This window comes from Sparus aurata, chromosome 1 (genome assembly GCF_900880675.1).
Source record: "Sparus aurata chromosome 1, fSpaAur1.1, whole genome shotgun sequence".
Lineage (NCBI taxonomy): Eukaryota > Metazoa > Chordata > Actinopteri > Spariformes > Sparidae > Sparus > Sparus aurata.
The window spans coordinates 19,450,603-19,474,690 of NC_044187.1; the positions used below are offsets into that span (position 1 = coordinate 19,450,603).

Genomic DNA, 24,088 nt, shown 5'->3' on the forward strand with positions numbered 1-24,088 from the left:
ATGAGGCTGATATCGCTCCAGATGATAATTACAACTCAAACCTCATTATGTTTTTAAAGATGAAAAGTCGTGTCGTCCCATCCGGTGCAGCTGCTGTACGTATGGGCTCATCAACAAGTGTGCGTCCATCATCGGACAGGTGTTTTAACGCGTCTGAAGAAGCCTTTACCTGCAGCAAGCACAACACGTGTGTCGAACAGGCAGCGCTTCAGTCTCTGTCCAGCTGTGGACGAGTAAGAATCAGACGGGGTTTTCCCCATATTGTCTTTCAACCCAGAAGCTCTGACGCCTTCCCGAGGACACGTAAATAATCATCAGGTGACCGGGACACTGCAGCGAGGAGGCTGTCCCGCTCTGAGGTCAAACTGTTGCTGTCTGACTGACGACCGCTGGAAACCTGCTGCTGGGAAAACGCAATGTGTGTGTGTGTGTGTGTGTGTGTGTGTAAGAGTGAGAGAGAGTTGCCTGGACAGACGCAGTAGCAGACGTGCCCGCTCCCGTCTCTCTCTCTCTCTCTCTCTCTCTCTCCCTCTCTCTTTCTCTCTCTCTCTCTCTCTCTCTCTCTCTCTCTCCACCCCTCACACACTCTCCGGGAGCAGCGCTTTGACGCACCACGCAGAGTTGGATTATAGTATTGCGCGCTGGTCTTTCACGGGGCTTTTTTTTTCCCTCCCTCACATCGCCTACACCCCAGCCACTGACCGGCAATTGATAAATGATCAGGATCAATATCTCCTCACTACGGTGACCTCTGCTGAGCTTTCTTTTGGGGGAAAAAAAAATCCCGAGCGCTGCCGCTGCTCCCTCTCTGTCCGGACGCGTGTTGTGAATTAATAACCAAGACAGCCTCACCTGAAGTGTGTGGTGTTTGTGTGTGTGTGTGTGTGTGTGTGTATGTATGCGTGTGTGCGCACTAAAGTGTGTGTGATAGTGTGTTTCCTCTGGACCAGATCAAGGATCGAGGTGTTTCACTGGCTTGGTTCCGCACGTATACACACACACACACAGACACAACACACACCGGGGGGATTCGGGCACCGCATGCCGGGGACATGTGGAAGTTTGCGCCGCTGTAGCGCAGCCAGAGAGCCGGTCCGCCGCCTCGTCGACCTCCTCTCTCCCTGCCCAGGGGGACCAAATTCCCGGTTCACAGCTTCCACACATCGAAGCCCCTCTGAGAGGACCCAAATGTAAATCCAGAGCGAGAAAATCTCAGAAGCACACGTCTGAAAAGGGAGGACAGCGAGAAGGAGGACGGCATCCCGCGGCGTGCAGAGTTGTGAGAGCTCTTTCGGAGGATTTCGGGGCTTTTATTTCTTAACGCCCTTCTATTTTCTCAGCGTTTTGTGGGTCTCACATTGGCCCCCACTTGCCGCAGTGATGGTGGGAGCTCTGAGCCCCGTTGGCCCTGGCCGCTCCCCGGCGACTGCGCTGGGGCTGCTGGTGGCTGTTCTGGTCCTGGTCCTGTCCGGCGGAGCGGACGGCCAGCCATGCCCGACCCAGTGCTCCTGCACCGGGACTACAGTGGACTGTCACGGCCAAGGGCTCCGCAGCGTGCCCCGTAACATACCCCGCAACGCGGAGAGACTGTAAGTACGGAGTGTGTGTGTGTGTTTGTGTTTGTGTGTGTGTGTGTTGGGGGGGGATCTCTAACAGGGCAGGTTTGCTTTAATGTGCGCACAGGATTTCTCAGAATATGATCTGTTTCTGTGTGCGTCAATAACAAGTGTGCGCTTACCTTTTCCTAAGCAAGGTACGGTGAGCCTGTTTAATGAAGCTGGAGAGGTTTGAAGAGTTTACTGCAATCTTATCGCACTTTCTCGGAGGCGATATTCCCCAAAATACGCTTAAAGATCACCACGTATTGCTGTCATTGTTTTGGATAAGCACTCTTTGTGTATTGCGTCCTTTTAAACTGCTCGCTGACAGCGCATTGGGACGAGTTTTTCTCCTCGGGGACGCATCTTTAATAGCGCAGGGCTTTACATCTGAACCAAGGTGTCCAAACACTACCTCATGAGCCGCGAATGCAGCTGAACGCGTCTGACGCGTCGTGTAAAGTGTAGAAACTCTTTATTTCTCGCGTTGAATGTGAGGGAGACGTGGGAAGTGATCGCGGAGCTGAAGTTCGGGGCGCCGCTGTGGTTGTGTCGGTGGTTTCGCACTGTTGCATTAAGCGCAGCCTCTGTAGACCACGTCGGTCTGTCTGGAGACCAGCAAGTTAATCAAAAACGGATTTGGACAAGTGGGCTTCAAGTGAAACGGGCCGTGTTTTATTAGACAGAGACCCCTTGATGAAATTCTCAATTTCTGCACACCAAGTTTCAACAAATCAAAAAGAAAAAAAAAAAAAAAAAAAAAAGATCAGACCCGTTCACCTGCTCCGTCCTTGTTTTATTACCACACCGTGTCTCCCACACTGACAGTCTCTTTTTTTTCTCTCTCTGCTCAGGGATCTGAATGCGAACAACCTCACTAAAATCACCAAGGCGGATTTTGCAGGACTGAGACATCTGCGAGTGTTGTAAGTATCTTATTTTTCTTTTTCTTTTTCTTCCAGCAAAAGAGAGAGAGAGAAAAAAAACGGGGGAAAAAAAGCATGAATCCTCACACACAGTCCTGACAAGCAGCATCTTGCAATTCCAACAACTTTCCCCACCAAAATACCAACAACACACACACACACGGACACGGACGCACGCACACACACACACACACACACACACACACACACACACACACACACACACACATTTAACTGTTTCCAGTCGTGTTCCAGCATCAGGCTGCTCATCCAGCCCCCGGTTCTGCCGCATGCAGCACTGCGTCTGCAGCCGGCTTCGCTCAGACCGCATGTCCGTCTGAACCCACCAGCGGTGGCACCTGTTAATGCCGTCGTGTTAATCTGCCAGTGGAAGTGTCAGGAGGGGCTTATTTTAACCACCGGGCGACGGGGGGAAAGAGATAGCGGTCATTAGGTGTAACCAGGAGGAATGCAGCTGGAAGGGAGGGAGGAGAGAAGGAGTCGTGTGAGAACAGGTTTCTTACCTGAGATGGATCCAGGTTAACAGTGGGACAGGGATAACCTGCTCTGATCGTGTGCTATTGAGCTGCTAAAAGTGAATGGAGAATACACATTGTTGGAATTCCTCCAGAGATTATGTCCTTAATTGCGTGTGTGTGTGTGTGTGTGTGAGCTCAGGTCTTAGATCAATAGCTGTTTCCTGTCTTCATATCATTAGTCAATCGAAAACCAATTTATTGGCAAGTTCCCCTGATATTTAACTCATGGTTGTAGTCATTTTGGGAGCAAAGGTACCCACATGTTATGGTTCTGGCTGCTCAGGTGTAAATCTTTGGGTTCTGGCGGTCTTGTGATTAGTCAATCCAAAGACAATTAATCAACAACTATTTTGGTAATGGATTAATCATTTTACTCATTTATGGAGCGAAATTGTCCCAGGATTCTGGGTTCCAACTTATCAGATGTCACCATATGCTTCGTTGTTGTCATATTTGACTAAATATCTCCAGGTTTCTAGAAACACCTTGGAGATATCGCTCTGGGCACTCATATGGACGATAGTGATGCACTAATGATAATGACAGCTATCTGGATAATCGATGAATCAATTTGGTCATTTTTTTTAAAGCAAAAACATCAATAATTTGTTGGTTTCAGCTCCTTGAAAGTGAAAATTTGCTGCTTTTCTTTGTCATTTATAACAGTAGATTAAGGGCTTAAGGTCTTTGGGCTTTGGACTGTTAGTTGGAGAAAAAAAAGGAATTTTGAGATATCACTGAACATGAACATATTTGGCATTTTAAGGACTAAACAATTCATCAATTGATTAGTTCTGGCTTACAAAAACATGAGGACCTGAATGCCAACCTGACGTCATTTTAAGAGACAAAAGCTTGGATAACATGAGCTGTGGTCCAGAAATTAAAATGCAGGCAATGGGGAGGACAGCCAACAATACGGAAGAATCAGGCAGGGGAAAATCCAAAAGACTAAACAGAAATACATAAACTAAATAAAGTACAAAAAGGATGAAACAAAGGGAACTGCAAACAAAAATACGAGGGCAGAGAAAATGAGGAGCAAACATGAAGGCACAAGACTGAAACAGGACTGAGAACACAAGAGACGCAGGACGGCTGTGGGCAGACAGATGAACTGACAAAGACTAAAGGGGAAAACAATCAGCTGTTCACAGAAAAGGTCATAACAAAACACATGAGGATGAATTCTACAAAATAAGACAGGAAAAGTCTGAACTGAAAACCAAAACCGTGAATGTTACTGTCAGTTAACTCCACCAATGTGGCTATTTCTCACCTGCGTAACACATTTCCATTAAACTTGGATGGAGGATGCGTCTCTCATCCCAGAATAGACCCCATTAACACTTGGATAAATGGACAGATCCAGGGACCCCCCTTTTTTTTTTCTTTTTTTTTAACTTTTCATTAACTCCTCAGGGAATAATGCATGGGTCATGATGACTGGTGAATATAGATTTAAATTACAGATGCAGGGCTCACGAAAGATATTTGATTAGGCTTAACTGAATTAAAGCAGAGGTGAATGTCAACTGAGTGCTGTTGTGGTCGCTGGAGTCAAAATTTTACAGTACAAACCATTATATCTGCTCATCACGTGTGTCGATCCTACAGCCCAGAAAACTGTGTGTGTGTGTGTGTGTGTGTGTGTGTGTGTGCGGGTGTGTGTGTGTGTGTGTGTGTGTGTGTGTGTTTGGATGCGTGTGTGGGTGTGTGGATGCTTGGCTTGGTCAGCAGAGTGCTCCTTGGGGAGTTGCGCTGGTGTAAGTGAATGAGTAGTCACAGCTATGTGGTTAGATAGAGAGTAAATTGGATGATAGATGAGTCGCTGTCCGTCTGATGGGCCAGTTTTAAAGTCAATTCTGGGTCTCTATCGACCCGCTGCTGACTGTCTTCTCTCTCTCTCTCTCTCTTGCTGTTTCAATGGTCTATCACTTTCCATCTGCACCAATCTGTTTTTCTTCTTCTTCCCTTCCCACACCCACTGCCACCTATCTTCCCCATCTTTACCTCCCTCTGCTCTCTCCAGCGTCGATCTCTTTGCCCCGTCTCACTCTCCTTCACCTCCTCTTCCTCCTCTCTCTCTCTCTCTCACACTCTTATCTCTGGCCCCATCCAGCCATCTTTCCTCCCTTTTTTATTCGGCCTCTCACCATGTCATCACACAAATCGCTCTGTCAGCTCTCTGATGGGAGACTCTCCGTGTCTCTCCATCACTCTCTTTTTTTTCTCTCTCTCTCTGTCCAATCTCTTATTGTCTCACTCTCTCCTGGTGTTTCTCCTCCAGGCAGCTAATGGAGAATAAAATCAGCACCATCGAGAGAGGAGCCTTCCAGGACCTGAAGGAGCTGGAGAGACTGTGAGTAACATTTTGTAACCGAGGCGGCCGCCATTTTATGCCCTAACCCTTTTTTTCTGTACACAAACGTAAAGCATACCAAGCAGATACTCTCTCTTCATACGTAGGGCCACCAGAACGTTATCGTCTGTCTGAGCTCACTGCATGTCACACCCCGTGAGACGTGTTTAATACGGTCACAATCTGACGGATTTCACATTTTGAGGGATTCCAGATTTTGGTGATAATGGTGGCGTTGTAGAGGGACGTCATCAACTTGTGTCAATGATCTGATTCTCACTCCCAACGCATCAAACACAGCAGTTTGTTCAGCGGCTCAAACCTTCGAATTAAGATGCCGTATCTACCCCTGTAGGTGAGAAGTCCATGCAGGAGCTCAGGTGGCCTCTCATCAAAATGACCCATGTTTAACCAAAAGTCAGAATTTGACTTGTTTTTAACTTTTGTCAATCACGTTACCAAACTTACATAAAGTTCTTATTTTAATCCAAACCATGATGCTTGTCATGAGTGTTGGTACCTAAACGTAACCAAACTGCAGTTGTTACACAAAGTTAAAGTTACGTGTCCACGGGATCCATCATTTACATGCCTCCCATTCTTCGTCTATGTTCACAATGCATTCTGGCAGCGTTGTGTTTCGAGAGAGTTGCCCGCTCCGCATTTGCAATTTGAAGTCTGGCTACTTTATGCACCTTTGGGAATTCCTCACAAACATTGTCAAGTTATGAAAAGACAGATTCTGCAACTTTACGGCTTATTTCTTGCCTTAAATGTGTACAGAAACACATTTCTATGAGCTGTTTTTTTAATATAAGAGAAGGTTTTCCAAATGAGCAACATGTTGGTCTGTTTTGAAATCCCAGAGCAACAGCATTCGTCCAGTAGGGTGCTGCCAGGGAGCGTTTGCATAGTTGTCGGAGGGTGTAGCCTGTTTTAGTCAAGCATGCAAAACTGGGAGGCGTTGTGTGGCCCCGCGTCAAACAGCGACCCTGTGGACAAGCACCATAACAGTCCAAAACTCTTAATACAGTGTGAAAAAAACTTTATTTTTCTTACCTGGTGCATATCTGATATGGCTAACTTGACTGTGGAGCTCTGCATATGCAAAACTGATACTATAGCAGGGTAGCTACAGCGTCATAGTTAAAAAAAACTTTAGGCCACTGACCAAAGTGCAATTTCATGTCAGCCGGTGTATTTTGACCAGTATTTTGATGCTGTATGTCTTTGACGAGACTGAATATTTCAATGCATGTGTTTTTATTTAAAAAAAATTATTCGTGCAGCTCAACAAAGGCACAGAAAATTGAAACTCAACATCTCTTGAGAGAGTCCAATTAGGTTGCGACCTGGTGACTTTGTAAGCCATGACATCAGATAGAAATTATGTTTATTCTCATCAAACTATTCTGAAAACCCCCCTCCACCCCTCCATCTGGATGTCTTCACAACCTGATCGTCATGACATGTGGCTGCCAACATCTCATTCCAAGAGGAAAATTTTGAAAATGAGTCACAGGGTAGCAACTGAGGAGCAGCCAAAGGTTGTTATGGCACTGGCCTGGAATCACTGGTATTCAGCATACAACCCTGAGGCAGTTATGGCATAATTAAGTCCTGGTAGTGTGTGAGAGAGCAAGACAGAAGGGGGATGTGGACCCCTGACTGCTGATGTGTCCATTGTGTCGACTGTCAACTTTGTTCGACGTGCAAGCTGTCCCGCGTATAATCTGCGTGTGTGCGTATTTGTGTGTTTGTGTGTTATGTGGCCTGACCGTCAGCCAATGACACACTGGAATTCAGCAGACTGTGACAGAGTCTGAGCAGGCTTAGACGCAAGCTTTTAATTAAAGACACATAAAAAACCCTCCGCTGCTTACACACACATTTACAAAGACACCGACATACCTGTAGACGCACACAGACGTACTTATGGCGCAAAAATCAAATGGCGGTGTGTTAATCTTCTTGATAGCTGTTTTGGATGAATTCTTCAGCAGTCATTGGGATGAAAAGGATGAAATATCGTGATTCCCTGGCTGCTCTTGTCTCGGGTGTGTCGTGCCTGCTTCTCCTCCGCTCTCTGCTGCACTACGGCTGCTCCGTGTTGACAGAGAGAGGAGCTCTGTGGACCACTATAGGCAGTCTGAAAGTGTTTCTCATGCAACAAACGCTGGGTTCTGTCCGGGTAAGCAGATCTGGGAATTCCTGCCCAGACTGTGGCTCAGACTCTCACAAAGATTGCAATATGTAACACTGCACGGCCCGGTTAGCAATGAGCAAATACAGTCTTCTCATGCATACATGTGAGCGAAACTGACTTCCACACACACTTCCACGTGCAATATTAGTCTCGTCTGTGATCAGTAATTGTTGATGAAGTCAACTGTTTGTTTTGTCCCTTTTTCTCGTCTCTGACGGCAACAAACACCTTTGACAGCGGCTCACTTTATGACACAACGTGGCTGTTTTCTGTTGTCCCTGCGAGGGTTTTCTCAACTGTAATTCAGCGTCTCTGGCGTGGCATGTTCACAAACACAAAGATGGAGTCAGTCATCAATGCCCCCCCGCGGCTACCGGACAAAGGCACGTCTCTGGAGGCTGGAGTCTCGGGGCTCATTTCAAAGGCCTCCGTCCGATGGGGGGCTGGAGGGGGCCTGCTGGGCACCACTGCCCAGAGGAGAGGGCCCTAAGCCGGGCTGACGGATCCACAGTGATTGCCCCCCGCAGTGGTGGAAAACGGTTCCCCTTCTCATCCCCTTCTTTTTGCGACAGGCCCTGCAGGGATGGGCAGGGTGGGGTCAGGTGTGGGGCAGTAGCTGGGGGGTATGGAGGAGGGGTGGAGGTGTGGAGGAGATAGGCATGTCACAACACACACGTGCACATGCACAGACACATGCATGGGAATGGACACACTCATGCATGCGCATTAACGTACACAAGGCTGCTCCGTCAGTACTGGTTTTATCTTGATTCAGGCCCCTCCCCACACACACCCACAACTTTTTTTCATTCAGCCCTCGTGTTTTTTCCTCCATACCCACCCATACCCGTCCTCTCTCCCCCTATTGTCCCCTGCATATAGGAATGTCATACATTCTTCACTCTCTCTCTCTGTGAATGAAGAAAAGGAAAGAGAGGAGATCCTGATCCTCTTATTCGACTGGTTTACAGCCCCTGTCCAATTCAAAGTGTGAGATTGAAGCTGATAACAGCCGCAGATATGCAGAGAGAAACAAAACAGTAATTACAGGCATTGGGACAAAAATTTGAGAGAGCAGCGGCGATATAAAGCCTCAGATAATTAGCCTGTAATTGAGTGATCACATTGTCAAAGATAATTTCAACAGAGATGAGTAATTGTAAAACTGATTACAGGTGGTAAGATATGTCTATCAGCAGTGATTACAAATTAGATGATGAAACCTCAAACTAAGCGATCGTGTTGCAGAAGAAAACTCTTAAAAGTGATTGCGTGGAGTGGAATATGGATTTCAAAGAAAAGCACTGGATTAGTGCTAAATGATTGGCTCTAAAGCCGGTGAGTGATAACGTTGTTCTCGCTGATCATTTCAGGGCAAAGCCTCAAATGGTTTCTTTTTATTATTATTATTGAGCAGCAGAGCTCGAAATTATCTGCACTGTGAAGACACACAAACAGCCATTTCCACTACAGCAGCCACGTTCGGAAAGTAATTTGTGATAGATTTTCCCACGTCTCTGCCAGGCTGCGCTGCGCTCTGCGGCCACCAACACTTGTGATATTTGTTGGTAAACAGCAGTTGGAAGTAAAAACTGCTCAAAGCTGAGGGCATGTGACACTTTCCGTGACAGCGAGGGATATTCCCAGGTCAGGGGGGTGAGATTTTGTTTGGATTTCTGCTTTGCTGTGTTTTTTAGGGTTGTCATTAATGTTTAAGTAACAGATTAGTGTGTAAATCTTTGGTGGATGATGGTTCACTTCAAATGTATTAAGTGTCGGAGTGGATACACACAGTGTTTTAAAAAGTACTCAAAAGTCACACTGAGAAAGAGTAAAGATATCCTGTTAAAGTATTACTTTTGGCTTAATGTGTCATAAGAACAAATAAAAGAATACTATGGGGTTATCAACCTGGCTAGTTATCAGATTTGATAATCTGCATTCTTCTGATTGTGATTGCTGATAATTTAAGGATGTACTGCTTTGGCTCTGATGCAGCACGCAGTCTGCAAAGTAACTAGTGATTATAGTTACCAAATGAATGTCATGGAGTAAGAAGCTCAATATAAGACACAGTTCATCAATTGGACACACTCACATGAACACACACTCGCTGGTCAGTTTCAAGTGGTTTCAGATTGAAGGAAGCTTCTCAGGGTCGCAGAAAGGTTTTCGTTATAACTATGGTAACAGCAATGAGTGTGTGTGTGTGTGTGTGTGTCCGTGTGACAGGCTGTTAGTGTAAAAAGTATATTATGGCAGCAGTGGCATCGGTGGAGTAATAATTGGTTTCTGAGGTGGTTTGTTGTTTCCTTCCCAGCCCGAGTGTGAGAGCCTGTAGTGCTACACATCTACAAGCCTCTGAGGTGTTAGGACTGTGTGTGTGTGTTTCTGTCTTTTGTGTGGGTGTGTGTGTGTGGGTGTGTGTGTGTGCATGTATGTATGAAGATTTGGCGGACTGTATGTGTTTGTGGGAATGTCTGTGTGTGTGTGTGTGTGTGTGTGTGTGTGTGTGTGTGTGTGTGTATGTGTGTGTGTATTTACTGTGTGGTTTGTGGGCCTCCAGCATCTGTTTATGACTGCAGGGATTATCACCGCGCCGCAGTGTGACATTAGCTTGTTGGAGCGACTCTCACACGTCCGACCACTGACTACTACATTCATTTCCAGCCAGACTTTGACTAATGAAACACGACTGTGGAAGTACTCTGAGGGTGTTTATATGCACGCGCTCGCACTCACGCACGCACACACACACACACACACACACACACACACACACACACAAAGAGACTTTCCTTCAGGTCCAGAAACAAACCACTAAACCACTACAGACGACTAGATGATCTGAGTCAGAAGCAGTCAGTGCTTTCAGTCGGGGCTTCTAGGTGTATGAACAAATCTTTTAACACAATCTTCAAGCGCTGACTGTACTGAATCACCATCGTCACTGACTGAATTAGCAGCCTCGAGCAGTGGTTTTCCTCTCCCCGGTGATCGAGTGCAGCTCAACATTCATCAACAGTATTTTACAGCCACAGGAATGATCATTATTTGATAACTGGGTGGCTGATGAGCTGCCCTCACATAGGTTCATTTTTAAACTGAATTGAAAAGTTACAGGTGTAATAACAAACTGAGGACAGTCAATACACCAGCAGTTACGTCACAGCAGTATGAACCGTCGAAGTCGATATTAGATTACCAAGTATCGCAATATTTTCCATCATAAATATTCCTTCACTGCACTGACTGCACTTTAATTTGAAATTTTATAGTATTACAGCGTTAGTTCTCACCTGGCCGGCCCTGTTGAGTTAAGAGGGAAAGTAAAAGGTACACCAAGCTATTCTGTTACGTTTGCAAGCCATTCTTTGCACTCGAGTTCCATGTTTAAAGTTCTTATTTGATATTATTTTACCACTTGTTTAAGCAGTAAGAGCGGTAAAGTTGTAGCATATCAACCTCTCAGTTCTTCATTTATTCATACAATCCATACTACTAATAAACATAGAATACCAACAAATTATATGATATTATCGCTATTGTGATATTTGGATAGAACAATATTATGATATAAAAAAAATCCCCCATGCCTAGTGCCTATACTGAAATACATGTGTAGTGCTCAGCTTTGATAAATTGATAAAAATGTTTACGGTTTGTTGGTATCTGATGTTCCCTGTAACTCAAGTTTCCACAAGGTGATAGTTTATAGTTCAGTAAATGTCAAGTTAAACTGACAACATGAAAGGTTTTTGCTTTAACCGATCATTATGAGGTAAATGTTGCTTGTACTGTAGAGTGCCAATAAAATAGGGACACCATCAGTGTTTAGATTGGTTTCCTATGAACGCTGCTTTCACTGACAGGATGACTAGTGATGCCTACAGGCTGGCAGCATGGCACCATTTCCATCTGCTTTCATGTCTCCATCATAAACTAAATAAACGAATTAACTGACATTTTGTCGGTTGTTGTGTATTGCTAGTTGACAAAAAAGTCAAACAACAAAGTGATCTGGTTGTTTTTGTGACAGTGGCAGGGGACATTCTATTTCCACTTTAGATTCTGACACTCAACAATGATGCCAGCTTTTTTATTTTTAGTTGAGCATTTTGCTCCGTCTTGCCTTCTTCAGGATGTTTGTCAGGGAGACTTGAAACGATCAGCCAAGTGACAGAAAATGAATCAACAACAATTTTAGGGTTTGAAAGTAATTTACCAAGAAAAAATATTGAACACTTTCTGGTTCCATCTTGGAAATATGAGATTGTGCAGCTTTTTTCTTTTCTTTTTTTTTTCTTTTTTTTTTTTGATATATCAATGTCAGTTGAATATATTTAGGATTTTCACTGTCAGACAGGTAATTTGAAGACGTCACACCGGGTGATTCATTTTCTGACATTTTACAGATCAGACAATCAGTCATACAAATAATCAGCAGATGAATCAAAGTCTAGCTGAAGCTGAACATGTGACTTCATCAGGCTTATAGCTTCTTGAACTGATTTATTGGCTGAGGTAGTTGTAACATGAATGCTGTTCTGCAGTCCCTCAGACAGACCCAGTTTACTCTGCGTCCTTTGTGATGCATTTTACAACATTACAGCGTGAAAACAACGCAGAGTGCATGACGACACTCGGTCATAAAATGAATACTCCAGCCTTCTCCTGTTACATTCATGACATAAACTGCGCAAGATGTAACATATAAGCTGATGATATGATAATAATAATAGGTTAACAATATAAAATGACAGCTACTTACATTAAGAACAAATTAATCAAAGTGCATTTAACCACCTGAGAGGAAGCAGACTGCTTCTGATCCTGTACTTCATTCTCTCCGTCTCCTAGTCTGACAGCATTGCATCTATTTTAAGAGGATGAGCTCATAGCCCCCCTCTGTCCTCCTCCCTCCTCCCCACCTCCAGCACCAGTCCGTGCACCTCACCCAAGGGAGGTCTAGCCCACTAACGGGTGCTCATGGCTGGACAGGACCTGCAGGAGGAGTGGGCCCCTCGGCGGGACCACGTGGGGCTCTTAGCCGCCGGAGCCCAGCGTTAACGGAAGAGGAGTGAATAATTTAGAAACATCATTTCTGCGGGGATGTTAAATATTTAAGCGGCCCTCTGATGTAACTGTGGAGTGTGGGTGTGCATGCATGTGCGCCGGCGCGTTCACATATTTGTGCACTTGTGGGGTGGAGGATGGACGCTGAGGGGGTGACGTTATTTAAGTCAAGGCAGGTTATAGTGAAGCGAAAAGAGGTGAAAGACGAGGGTTAAGAGGAAGAAGTCATTCAGAGACTTGAAGAGAGAGCTTTGAATGGAGTTGTTTTTTTGGGTGCTTGAGTAAAGTTTGTGGCTTCTCTGGGATACACATGCGTTTATGTGTGTGAATCATGCAAACTTTGAATTGTTAGTCAGGACTTCTGCACTTTTCTCGCTAGTTTAAAAGTCAACTCTTTCTTCACTCGGCCTCCTTCTCTTCATTCTCCTCCAGTAGCAGCCAGCACAGCATCCGTCGCTGGGCCTGTCAATGTGTGTGTGTGTGTGTGTGTGTGTGTGTGTCAGGGTTAAACTGTTTCAGCAGCCTGTCTCTCATTGTGTCACTCAGTTGCTCTCCTCTGACTCACATTGAGGCACACACACACACACACTAACACACACAGGCACACAAACCTCTTCACTCCACTCAACCAGGGTTAAATGATCGCACCCAGATTATTAAACTCACCCGAGTTCTCTCAACTCCTCTGTGTGTGTGTGTGTGTGTGTGTGTGTGTGTGTGTGTGTGTGTGTGATGACAGGTTGTTGTGAGTTCTTCCCCTGTGAGGGCCTTGTTTACTCAGTGGGGTCCTTTTCACACATTCGGTAGTCCAGCCAGACTGCCTGTTTGTTTTTCCCACATCATCTCCTCTCCTCCGCCTTTGTGGCAAAAAAAAAAGTGCCCCCCTCCTCCCCCCTGATTTCCCTTCATCCGAACCCCGTCTCTCGTCTTCCTCCCCCTGCCTTCCCCTTCGTCCTTCTCGAGTTCACTGTTTGTCTGGCAGCCATGTTGTACCCCTTAAATCAGGGGTAACCCGGAGTGTGTTTTTAAACATGTGTGTGTTTTGTGTCTCCATCAATCTTCACTCTCTCCCATGCTTCCTTTTCAACTGTGCTGAATTGCATTACAATCAAAATACCATAACATCATTTGATATGAGGATCAGGAAACACAAATCTCACTTTAGAAAAGCAAATTATACACACATGTAACCGCCTCAGCCACACTGTCTGGACGGGGCTAGGTAGAGCTTATTCCCTAATTTATGCCGTGTTTTTCCAGGCGCCTGAATCGGAATAATCTGGCTGTCTTCCCCGAGCTGCTTTTCCTGGGAACGACGAAGCTCTACAGACTGTAAGTCCTGTTTTGATTTCTCTTTTTTCTATCCGCCACTCAATGATTCCGCATTGTAAATTGTTTGTTTTCTCATGCATTTTGGTTTAATGAGAGCAAAGCAGCGAAGGCCCAAGATTGTGTGTTTTTTTCGAGTATATCACCACCACAAGCTCGTACAGGTCGTCAACTGTGACTCGGTGAAATATGTTGCAGACATTGGAGGGTAGAGAAAGAAATGATGCAGCTGTGGTGTTTCACCGAGATGAGGGAGTGAGAGGAGTGAGAGAACAGATTTTATGTGGCCCTCTCCATACAAGCCAGTTCAGTAGCTAATGGAGATTAGCACTCCAACAGCTGCTGCCCACTGGGAGAGAGAGAGTGTGTGTGTGTGTGTGTGTGCGTGTGTGTGTGTGTGAGGATGGAGAAGAGGGACCAAAGGGAGGTATAAGCAGCAAAACATAGGAACAGGTTTCTCTTCTGAGGTTACATTTTGTGTTTCACAGTTTCAGTCACAGAACATAGACGTCCACAAACCAGCGAGCTGCTGTGTTTGTTGTCGTCGGGCACCTTCCACCTTCCGGCCTTCACTCACAGCCCCGATCGTCTGTACTGTAAACCGAGCTGTGGATTTCCAGGACTGTAGGGCTGGGCTGCGACGCTGCTGAAACTGTGGGAACTGACTTCCCGTCATGGTCGTTCGCGGTCCCAGGGAATAATTATGGTTGCGTGTATTTATATGTGCGGCTGAATATATTTATCTAAGACAATATTGAAACGCTCAGATGATTCAGAGAGTGTGTGAAAGTTGTTTATGTTCTGCGGCTGCTACGGTGGTTGGCTGGGCTTGACCTGTCGTGTCTAAGGGTGTGTGTCTGCATGTGCGTCTGTGTTTCTGCCACTGTGTGTGTGTGTGTGTGTGTGTTTGAGAGAGAGAGAGTTTCTCAAGGCCAAGAGTTGGCATCCTGCTCAGCGTGTGGGCCGAGGTAAAAATACAACTCGGATATACTGCTCTCTGCTCAGCTGTCGCAGACAAGCGCCCTCTCCGTGTGTGTGTGTGTCTCTCTCCAGGTGTATTTGTCTTCTTGGATGCACATCTTCACTTTATTCAGCAAATGTCATGTTGTAATTGCTTTTTTTCTCTAGTGATATACACTGTAGTATGATATAAAGTCCACAGGGAAAGAAACATAACTCTGAGAATCAACAGAAAAATGTCTTAAACAGCGTTGAAAGAAACTGCCGAGCTGGCGCCGTTGCGGCCACAAAGCTGCATGCTGATTTGTCAGACGTATGGAAGTCGTTCAGAATGAACCAACAACCACGGAGCCGAAGCAAATAGTATTTAGGGCTGGTTGGTCAATATTAAATCTTACTACGGCCCCTGTAGTGTGTTTGTATTTTTAGAAAACACAACAAGAAAACCCTCAAGAGCCTGTGAAGTGGAATCTTGTTAAGTTTTATATGGAGGTCAGTAGGTATGTGTGAACTGGACCAACTTCGGTTCTTGCAACAGTCCGGCTATAAATGAACACTTGCTCAACCTGCTATTATGAACATTATGTTTTCACTTTTTCGGGGCTTGGAAAATCTGTGTACGTGTGTGTATGTATGTGTGTGTGTGTGTGTGTGTGTGTGTGTGTGTGTGTGTGTGTGAGAGAGAGAGACAGAGAGAGAGAGAGAGTATTTTGGTTAAGTGCTTTGAGGGCTAAATTAAACTGCTGTATGAGGTGTGTCATTTATTTTAGTTGAAACACAAGAAAACACAGATGTCTGTCTGAATTCTGTTCACCTGTTTGTTTTTAAAGGGTAACTTCAACAATGTTACACATTTAAGTGTGTTTATGGGACTTCAGGAGTGCTACTGTGTATGTTAAAAAAATGTCCTCCAGTGATGTCACTCGTTAGCCAAGTTGCATTGTTGGTAATGTTGGTTTTTAAAAGCAGTCCACTGCTCTTGTTTCAAGCATTGCACTCCTTTTTTTAATTCGTGTAGTCTTCCTCCTTTTCTTCAAAACCTGATTGCCACATTACCCACAATGCAACTTAGACACTGAGTGACATCATTGGGGGCAATTTATCAGATTACATGCAGCTTCTTCTTTAACCACAAAAAACTTTCTTCTTCTTTTTTCATATAAGCAGTAGTACGCCCCAAAAAATGTGTTACCCTTTACACATAACCACAGAAATGTGAAAGATAAGCAGCAAAGTTAAAAAGAAAATCACTCCTTATTTATGACACAGTGCTCCCTCCGCCATATTTTTTTATGGTTTCCAAGTGTGAAATTTATGCACTGCCAAGATTTTGTGTCAGTGGCACGAACCCTCCTCTCTACTTACCTCCCACAATGCATTGTGTTGCATTTTATGGATGTATGTTGTGCGACTCTACAGCTGTGGCAATGACGCCACGTGATGACTCATAACTGTCTGCAAACTCAATTGACTGCTCGCCATCAACTTAATAATTCAGCAGTGAATGAGTGAACAGCAGCTGAAGACGAAGGTGACATCATACCACCGACAAACCTGCACATCGATACCTACACTCGGTTTATTAGCCACAAGCTAATGCAGTCTAATACTGTCCTGCAATTATTACTTTCAGATTTCATGAACTTTAAATGTTTACAGAAAGGCGTTGATTCAACTTAATTATCATTTTGGAGGCTGAACACATATAAAACAAGCTATTGGTAGCGCTGCTACTCCAAGGAGAATGTGACCACCAATAATACCACTAAGAATTGCAAGAAGGGAAAAGTCGTCCCTTCAAACTTGCTTACTTTAATCAGCTTTAGATATAAATATGCATCTATCTTTCTTTCCCTGCTTCATGTTTTAATTTGGCCCCATTTATGTGTTTTTTCTGTTACTATATTGTCGTCAGGGCCGCTCGATATGGTAGAAAATCATAATGCGATCAGTTTGGGAGATATTATGATTGGGATAGGATTCACTACTGCTTTCACAAGTTACTATTAAAATCATGATGATGTGACATTTGTTGGGGTCTGGAGAGCAAGATTTGTAGGCCAGATCATCTGTGCATCTGTAGCAGCACCACAGTATCTCGTTATAATGCTGTTTTGTCACACATTTTACCTCAATCAAATCTTGTGATTATGGATATTGCATTTATTGCAGTTTTGACATTATTTCAGTTAACATTGCAGACCTAATTGTCGCTGTGTTATAACTCATATCTTTTTGTTTACCATGATTTCTCCTTTTCTTTTAATACATTCTATTTACCATCTAATTTATTTGCCTCCACTGTCTCCAAGTTTTGATGCCTAATGCAAACTCTTGGCTGACTTTGTATTTTTTTCAAAAGGTGGACAAATACATTTGTGCGGCATTTCCTCGACTCTCCTCTCCCTTCTCCGTGCCAGCTCTTTCTCTCTCTCCCTTCCCCTGTTCACTGGACAGAAATCAGATGAAAGAGGATGAGATGAAAGAGGCGTTGATGAAGGGATGGGGTGATGGGAGGATAACAGAATGGGTCACTGCTTTCACAGCTGAAAAGTCTGGTTATGCTTGACTGTGAGGCCAGATTGATGGGACAGTGTTAGTTTATGTGTGACTGCGCGTGTGCTATTTTGCTGCTTGTGTCCCGCAGCAACAGTTTTCCAGGTCGCTTTATCACCGTGTGTCTCTTTGTGTGTGTGTGTGTGTGTGTGTGTGTGTGTGTTTCGAAAGGTGCATTTGTCTCAAAAGTTTGGCTCTGCTGTGTTAATTTGCTCGAGATGAAGAGATGGAGAAGGTTATTTGTGCCACAGTCCTTCATCATCATTCCACAGAGAAGGAGAGTCAACATGATTGAGAGCTGAATGACTGAACTTCAGGTCCCACCCACACACACACACACACACACACTGAACCTGAGTTAAAGCGGTATGGGGTTTGAATTAATGAGTTGATGAGGCTACGTTTTTGGTGTGTGTGTGTGTGTGTGTGTGTGTGTTTATGTGTGCGTAATAGTCCCTAATCCTCTGCTAAACGGTGCCCTGATGAGGCTTTACCAGGCAGCATTGTTGCTTAGCAGCCTCCAAGGTTGTGGCTTTGTCTTCTGTGAGAGCTTAACACACACACACACACACACAGACACACACGTAAATACGTACCACCTCGGCCGAGACGACGACAGGCTCACACAATGCGTCACAAGAGCGCAGAAGATGTGGGCTTTCCCAGCGTGTCGACAGTTAACTAACACGGAGGGAGGAGAAAGGGGAAGGAAGAGAGGGGTCAGAGGTAGAGAAAATGAAATTTTCTCTGAGTAAATAATGCTTTTTAATTAAGACAGAGAGCATTGGGCGGTTTAGTTGCCACAGTGACGACGACCTCTGAGTCCCGCGGCGGTCAAAGGTGAAGAATGTTCCAGTCAGGAGATCTAAGCAGGAGGTGATTTATAGGGGGGGGGGGGGGGGGGGGGGGGGGGGGGGGGGATCTCCTCCCTCTCATTAACAGAAATCATGACAAATTAAACTTGTAACAGCTGTTGCATGCAGGGAGGTTTTTTTTATTATCCTGGAATGAATCAATTGTAGCATGTAGGACATTGTGGCCTCCGTCTGGTTCTTCACATAACACTTTCCAAAAAACTATTAAATTATTTCAGTATGAGGGTAAATAAATGGTGGCCAGCCCGACCTACAGTCCTACAGAGTCAAATTTGAATGAGTTGCAAGTGACACTCAAATATCAGCTTTCTTATGAACTGTAAAATTTCTACAATGTACTGACAAAATGAGTATGTGTCACCTACATTAATTCAACAAAAGCCAGGCCTATCCTGATAATCGCCAAAATAATTCTGAATAACGATCCATCCCTACTTAGAGGTGGTTGTAGGTTGGATGTTAGGAAATCCAAAAAGAGGACATCTTTTACCCAAAAAAGTGCTTTTCAAGTTTGATACCCTGTAAATGTCAGTTTTTACAAAGTTAAAATGTAATACTTAACTCTTTGTGTGGTTGTGTGATATTACTTTGCCTCACAGACTTATTGAGACTTCCTTTTGTAAAGTGTAGTGTGACAGGCCTGTTGAAGGGCCACAGGCAGAAACATGTCAGTCTCATGATGAAGTTGGTCTCCGCGCTAAGATTACAACTAAGTCTTGCTGGAATTTTGATCTTCTGCGTCTGCTTGCAGCCTCTGTGCACCTTGCAAGTAGAAGCTGTGCCTGAACCCTTTTTTTCTATTCTGCAGTTATATCAAGGCCATTCTGTCTTTTCATGATGTCCGCGAGGAGGGTAACAGGATAAAACTAAACTCCTGCTTCTGGTTAATCCACTGTATGTTAAAGGGGAGTATTTGGGTTTTGGGGGTGCAGCCTTCTTAAAGATCAGTATCTAGCTGGTAGCAAGATAGTCGGCCACTGACTTTGTGTACATAGGATATGCAAATATCTGCCGAAATGTCTGTCCAAGGAAATGAAGTTAAGCCTTTGCAGCCCAAGGCGTCTGTAGATGGGCCTCTCTCTCTCTCTTTCTCTCTCTCTGTTCCTCTCACTCCCTCCTTCTTTCTTTCTTTCTTTCTTTCTATCTAACAACACCCACCCCCCCCCCCCCCCCCCCCCCCCCCCACACACACACACACACACACACACACACACACACACACACACACCCACACACACAAACACACTGGCACAAACACATCGCTTTACCATTCAGCAATATTTCCTGCCCCCTCCGGTTTCTCTGAATGCACTTTAACAGATATAAAAACTCTCTCACACACACACACAAGAAAATGGCTCTTTTCAGATCTTTTCAGCGTACACAGAGACATATTGTCCCAGAGAATGCTTTCGTTCGGACTCTTGGATCACACAGATCATATCCAGCCCAAACGGCAAAATGGGGATCGTGTGTTGATTTTCCAGTCTCGCGGTCCAGTTTGTGTGTTTTCTGGCATGTTGTCCGTGTCTTCTGTGTACACATTATGAATCACCTCGAGTGCGAAACCGACAGTTACAACAGTGTTGAGGTGTTGAGTGTCAGTGACTCACTCGCTTGCCATCGTATGAATCACATGACAGCCTATCTGAATCGCTCAAGGCCACTCATTCCTAAGAAGTGATTTGGCCATTCAGATCCCAACACAATGCTGTAATTCATTCTGGAGTGATCCGGAGAGGGCTTGCCAAAGCCTAACTGGCATTATTCAGAGGGCACCGGTACAAAAGATTATGTTATTCAGACAGAATGTAAAGATATGAAACGCCCTGCTTGACTTGTACCACAGCTAGAGCTAACTTGTTTCTGAATGGGCCCAGGAAGTGTGTGTGTTTGCGTGTGTGTGACCTTTATTTATTTTAACTGGAAAACAGTCATACAAAGAATAGCAGAACACTGGCAGTTTATTAGGTACACCTTGCTAAATATAACACAACTTGTATAAATCTTAAATTTTTGAAATATTGGTATGTTTGGTTTTTGGTTTCAAAGGTGTTGTTTCAGTTTTAGAGTCATTTTGGAGACTGTAGTTCGGGGTGTGTTTGCGAGGTCTTTGTGATTTTGTGTGGTCCCTGTTTTAATCAGGGGACAGACTCCAGCTCCAGAGAGTCTGCAGAAGAGTCCACTGTCCCCTCTGAACAAAGACTACAGACGTATCACAGCTGTGCTTTGGCAACAACAACATGGCAACATAACATAAAAACATTAAATCAAAAACTCTTTATTCAAGGGGAAAACATAATTGTGCTAACACACATAACTCAAAGTCCTCCTTCCTTTGTTCTTTGTTCCAAGTTGAGTATCCTCTCCTCCATTTGTTTGTTCCAGCACTAACTCACTTTGTCGAGCAATGACAACAAAATTAAATCTGACCTGATGTGATCTTTGGAATGTGGCAGAGACTGTTTATTAAAAGGATTAATGTTCCTTTTATATTTTCTCTTATTGCTGTATCTAATACTTATCATAAATAACCAAAGAAAAAGTTGCAATACCACCGTGTAGAAATACTCTATGGCAAGGAAAAGTCATGTCAAAGTGTTATAGTCTTACACTCAAAGTACACAAAGTAAAAACACTAAGTGGAATAGCATATTTCAGAAATGATAATATTGTATTATCGTTATGGATGCATTCATTTGTTTGTCACTTTGATGCGGAAGTTAGTGAAGGTGGTTTAAAATATAAAAATATGCATGTACAAGGCTACTTCAGAAGAGAATATGAGTAAATTTATTTGAACTAAATGTTTGTAACATCCTATCTAAATCTTTGCGCATATTTCATTGCATCGTTATGCGCTTAGGCTCAAATTTTAGGTACCTTATTTGAGTATTTCCATTTCTTTTATTTATTATTATTTTATACTTTAACTCCACTACATGATGGAGATGAATATTTTACTTTTACTCCACTACTTTTGTTTTTATAACTTCAGTTACTAATTACTTTGCAAATCACACACTGCATTAGAGCCAAAGTATCACATTTTCAAATTAATTAACTGATCAACAATCAGATAAAAAAAAAAAACACTGATTCCGATAAACAGAAATATGCTGAATATCAGCTTGAATAATCAGCCAGGTCAATGATGAGTACAGTACAGTACGTTACATACTCTATATACAGGTAAATAAATCTTTAATTTACTTTTACTTGTACGTTTGATAAGAAAGTGCAGTTAATATCAGAGACTTTAAGACTATTACTCAAGTATTTGTATGGGTGACTTTCATTTTTACCCAAGTAACATTTTAACTCACTTTGACTCAAGTGTAACTTGACTTTATGCAACACTGGAAGCGAGTTACAGTAAGTGCATTCAGCCATGAACATATAACCCCAAAAATGCAAGATGAAGATTAAGTATATAAAATTCCTCAAACAAGAAAACTGCTTCAAATTGTACATGTTGGAAACAACAGATAGAGATTTTGGGGGGGAACAAAATATCTATTTTTCAGACTAGAACATCTATTTTGCAGTGAAAGGAATTGCTGTAGCCTTAATCCAATTTTTAGTCATAAAAACATTATAAAGTGTCTCTAAAACATTTTTAAAAATACTTTCAAAATTCAACTGAGGAAACCTTGATTTTAATTTCCGTAAAAATTCTGAGCATTAAAAATTAAAAACTGAATATATTAGATGTCAAGTTTTTAAAGGCTAATTATCTCCACACAAATGCACGTTGTTTTATATGTTTGTCAGGCTGGTCTCTTGAACGCAGCCCAATTAATCACCTGTCGCCCGAGGTGTGTGAGTGTCAGAGGTCAGAGCTCACAGGTGAAAGGTCAGGGAGCATCGGTGTCAACCGATGAGATCTGCAGGATAATGGACATGCCAGCAGTGACGGCGCTGCTCTGCCCATCAGATTACAGAACGGGGCTGTAGAGAGTTACGCCTGGAAAAAGAGACAGAGAGCGGAGGGGTGGATACAGACAGGATGAATGAAGGGTATTTAAAGGAAAGATTAGAGATGTGTTTGCTCTCTTAAATGGTGTGGAAAAAAAGAGCAGGGAGGAATTTTTACTGAGGTGAAGACAGCAGCGTTTTATCCGTCGTGAGCTAGCTGTGAAAAGAAAAGGAGGGGGAAAAAAGCAGAGCAAAGTAGAAAGTGAGGGACAGAGAAAGTAAAGAAAGGAGGAGAGCTAGAGGGGAGAGAGTCATGTGGAAAGGAGAAAGGAGAGAGGTATGTCAGTACTTACTGTAGATGGCAGGTAGCCTGAAGCCTGGAGCCAGCATGTCTGTCAGAAAGAAGTGCCCAGGTGTGTGTGTGTGTGTGTGTTTGTGTGTGTGCCTGTGTGTGCGCGTGTGTGTGCGTACCGTAACCTGAGTGTGGATTATTGGAAGGGGGGGTTACATACCTACCCAACGCCAGGAAGAGCTTACCTGGAAGCAGGTAGTTACGATAGAGGAGTGTGTGTGAATCTATGTGTGTGTGAGGTCTTCTGCATCATCAAAGCTTTTCCTCGCCTTGCTTGTGTGTGATTAAGGGTCACCGTGTGCGGTAATGCCCCCCAACAAAGCAGCTAAATCATCCTCTCCGCTCCCCTCGCGTCTTTTTAAGTCCACTTCCTCTCCTCCTCTCGTTCGCTTTAACCCCCAGTGATTAACTTAATAATATGACGTGAACGGCGGCGTTTTCGTGCCTGAGAACCAGCAGGATGTAGGTTTCTTCCCTCTTTTTTTCCTTTTCACTCTGTGTTGCCCTCCTTCTTCCATCTGCAGAGGTTTGTCTCTCCAGGGTATCTGCAGGTATGGATCCATGCCCTGTATTGATGGATGAGTCGGCCTGGTCGGTGAATTATGGGAGGGATTATGGAGTAATCAGGACAATTCATCATGCAACGCTCCTCTACTCACCCCAATCACAGCTACTCAGCAATATTGACCCCTGCTTGCTGTGTGCATCCATGTAAATGAGTGTTGTTGGTGTGTGTGTGTGTGTGTGTGTGTGTGTGTGTGTGTGTGTGTGTGTGTGTGTGTGTGTGTGTGTGTGCATGCTCTCTGTAGAGTGATGAGGAAGCAAGTTATGAGGAATTCACCCCTTAACAAGCGGAGGTTGTTTATGCCATTAATTTGACAAATTAAAGGTTTTGGCACTTGGGACTTAGCCATCTTGTTTTTTTTCATATGTGGATGACAGTGTGGACCTGGGGAGGAGCCTAGAATGTATAAAAGAAACCTTACATTAAAATTACATTAAGTCATGTGTGAACGCCCACACGGGATGTTCATTTTGGGAATGAAAAAACAGGCTTAAACCAAACTGACCAAATGCTGAACAAGAAATGTGAAAAATAAATCCCGTGCACTGAAAACAGGTCAAAGAGAGGTCGAAGTTCTGAGACGAAAACTCAGAAACACCCCAAAAAACAAGTTTGCAGCTGTTTAAATGCACACAGTGCCACAGATACGCATTACTACGCTTCTGTCCTGACTGAAAGGTCGCCATGGTAGCGAGGCCACATCCAAAAGCAGAGCCTGCTTTATCGTCTATTTTAACCTAAACAGGACTATAATTTAAACAGTTGACATCATGCTGTATTGAAGAGCAATTGAGACCATAAACTTATTAGGGAAATTTGAATAAGT

At 43.9% G+C, this 24,088-nt stretch overlaps 1 protein-coding gene across 13 annotated transcripts in view; it reads left to right on the forward strand.

Annotated features, from left to right (window-relative positions):
* The first annotated feature begins 563 nt into the window (after window positions 1-563).
* slit2 (slit homolog 2 (Drosophila)) overlaps window positions 564-24,088 on the forward strand; it is a 97,867-nt gene continuing 74,342 nt past the window's right edge. For 9 of the 13 annotated variants that reach the window (XM_030421150.1, XM_030421142.1, XM_030421173.1 and 6 more), the window contains exons 1-4: window positions 565-1,589; window positions 2,453-2,524; window positions 5,354-5,425; window positions 13,968-14,039. In XM_030421150.1, coding sequence (XP_030277010.1) covers window positions 1,381-1,589; window positions 2,453-2,524; window positions 5,354-5,425; window positions 13,968-14,039 — 425 coding nt within the window. In that variant the 5' untranslated portion in view covers window positions 565-1,380. Of the gene's footprint in view, window positions 1,590-2,452; window positions 2,525-5,353; window positions 5,426-13,967; window positions 14,040-24,088 lie in introns of all 13 variants that reach the window. The other 4 variants (XM_030421124.1, XM_030421227.1, XM_030421211.1 and 1 more) reach the window with 2 other exon arrangements.